The sequence below is a fragment of the Geotrypetes seraphini genome, chromosome 8 (assembly GCF_902459505.1).
Source record: "Geotrypetes seraphini chromosome 8, aGeoSer1.1, whole genome shotgun sequence".
NCBI classification, from domain to species: domain Eukaryota; kingdom Metazoa; phylum Chordata; class Amphibia; order Gymnophiona; family Dermophiidae; genus Geotrypetes; species Geotrypetes seraphini.
Window position 1 is genome coordinate 86,198,682 of NC_047091.1, and position 2,386 is coordinate 86,201,067.

Below are 2,386 nucleotides of genomic sequence, written 5' to 3' on the forward strand. Positions count from 1 at the left end.
AGCAGCAACCTCCAAGCTGCTGTCGCGCCAACATCATCTCTTCCTCTGATGTCACTTCCTATGCGTGGGTATTTGCGTCTTCAACAAGACATCGCCCAGGATGAACCTCCCCTTACCACACCACTTGTCAGGGACTCTCCAATACAAAATAGACAGGTATGCTAGTATCAAACTCCTAATTAACTGATTGCCAAACTGTTCTTTGTTAAACCTCTTTCATACCTCAGCTTTAATATATTAACGAGACTATCAATTATAATCCAAAGATTTTATTTTTATTGTATAAGAGAATAGACTAACTGTGGTAGATTCTTAGGACAGTGCAGAATGGTGTGTGTTATTTCTTTCCCCTTAGATTTGGGTTCTCGGTCAGTATTTTCCAAGAGGAAAGGCTGATTTTGTGAGCAAAGCAGTTTTACACCTCCTTAAAAACTGTTCCAGGGAATTTCTGCCCATGTAGATCCTGACAGCGATATTATTTTCACAAATAAAAAACAGTTGCGCCTCTTCGGAAGGTGGGAAAGACCGAAAGAAGCAAAGGAACGTTTCTTTTGGACTTTATTAATATGCATGAGAAGCAAACACCGCGTTTAGGGCAGACTATGAACTCTTCTTTACTGATCCGAACGAGAATAATTGTGCAAACGAATGTTATTTGAGTATAAAAAGTTAATTGAGAGGGCTTCAGAAACACAAGGGCGAGAGGAGCCTTTGTCTGAAGCAGGCAGGCGCTGAGCCCGCAGCCAATCAGTGGGCAGCATCTGCTATAAATAGTGGGAGCGGCTGGGGCCGAGAAGCAACTTCATCGGTTTAATTTTTGGCTTTGGTGCGAGTGCGACACAGCAGAGCATGGCCGAAACCGCTCCAGCAGCAGCAGCTGCGCCGCCTCCTGCTCCAGGCGCGGCCAAGAAGAAGGCGAAGAAGCCGGCGGGAGCGGCGAAAGCGCGCAAGGCATCGGGCCCCAGCGTCTCCGAGCTGATCGTGCAGGCGGTCTCGGCTTCAAAGGAGCGCAACGGCGTGTCCTTGGCTGGCCTGAAGAAGGCTCTGGCGGCAGCCGGCTACGATGTAGAGAGGAACAACAGTCGCGTGAAGCTAGCCGTCAAGAGTCTGGTGAGTAAAGGCAGCCTGCTGCAGACTAAGGGCAGCGGAGCTTCGGGCTCTTTCAAGCTGAACAAGAAGCAGCCGGAGGCGAAGAAGAAGAGCCCTCCGAAAAGCAAGAAAGCGGCAGTGAAGAAAGCGAAAAAGGCGGCAGGGGCCGGAGTGAAAAAGAGTCCGAAGAGGGCCAAGAAGCCGTCGGCAACCGCCACCAAGAAAGCAGCCAAGAGCCCCAAAAAGGCCAAAGCGGTTAAAGCCAAGAAAGCGGCGAAGAGCCCGGCTAAAGCCAAAGCGGTGAAAGCGAAGGTGAAGAAAAGCCCGGCCAAGGCTGCCAAGCCCAAGGCAGCAAAAGCCGCAAAGAAAAAGTGAAGCTCTGCTCGACAACCGGCGACGCTTATTAAACCCAAAGGCTCTTTTCAGAGCCACCTCACAGATCAATGAAAGAGCGCCATAATCTTTTATGTTCCTAAATAATTTCCAACAACGTGTTTTGTTATCCTCCACCCACACACACACCCCTTATTCAGCCCGTCTCGTTTGCAAGGAGACCGGGATTAACCCAGTGGCCACTACGTTGGGGCAAGGCATCCCTTTGCTCCAGGCCAGTAGCCATGCGTGAAAACAACAAATCATATAAGAACAGTAGGACATTTTTAGTTTATTGTTTTATTAGAATCCGTTTAGAGTAAACCTTTTGCAGTAGGTGTCTAGCACTGAATGCTGTCTACACTAGAAATGTAGCTTTTTATACACAAAAAAAAGCCCCTTTCAGGTGGGAAGTTGGTGGCTCTTAAAAGAGCCTTTGGGTTAAATGCCTGTTGACCAAGGGCGCTTTCTAAGCCCTCTCCCCACGAATGCGGCGGGCCAGTTGGATATCTTTGGGCATGATGGTGACTCTCTTGGCGTGGATAGCGCAGAGATTGGTGTCCTCGAAGAGCCCCACCAGATAAGCCTCGCTAGCCTCCTGCAGGGCCATGACAGCCGAGCTCTGGAAGCGCAAGTCGGTCTTGAAATCTTGCGCGATCTCTCGCACCAGGCGTTGGAAGGGCAGCTTGCGAATAAGCAGCTCGGTGGACTTCTGATAGCGGCGGATTTCTCTAAGCGCTACAGTGCCCGGTCGGTAGCGATGAGGTTTCTTCACACCCCCTGTGGCTGGGGCGCTTTTGCGGGCAGCCTTGGTCGCTAGCTGCTTGCGAGGAGCTTTGCCTCCGGTGGACTTACGGGCGGTCTGCTTCGTACGTGCCATACCGAACACACACCTTCTTCCTTTCCTCTTAGCCACAAAAAATGA

At 50.4% G+C, this 2,386-nt stretch overlaps 2 protein-coding genes across 2 annotated transcripts; one reads left to right on the forward strand and one right to left on the reverse strand.

Annotated features, from left to right (window-relative positions):
* The first annotated feature begins 779 nt into the window (after window positions 1-779).
* On the forward strand, window positions 780-1,533 carry LOC117364924 (histone H1.01-like). The gene has a single exon (XM_033954670.1). The coding sequence runs from the start codon at window positions 850-852 to the stop codon at window positions 1,462-1,464; it is 615 nt and encodes a 204-aa protein (XP_033810561.1). The 5' UTR covers window positions 780-849; the 3' UTR covers window positions 1,465-1,533.
* Window positions 1,534-1,878: 345 nt separating this feature from the next.
* Window positions 1,879-2,386, reverse strand: LOC117364931 (histone H3). Its single transcript, XM_033954678.1, has one exon. The coding sequence runs from the start codon at window positions 2,339-2,341 to the stop codon at window positions 1,931-1,933; it is 411 nt and encodes a 136-aa protein (XP_033810569.1). The 5' UTR covers window positions 2,342-2,386; the 3' UTR covers window positions 1,879-1,930.

Coding starts and splice junctions, on each gene's coding strand:
- LOC117364924 (XM_033954670.1), top strand. CDS start 850: ATGGCCGAAACCGCTCCAGCAGCAGCAGCTGCGCCGCCTCCTGCTCCA.
- LOC117364931 (XM_033954678.1), bottom strand. CDS start 2,341: ATGGCACGTACGAAGCAGACCGCCCGTAAGTCCACCGGAGGCAAAGCT.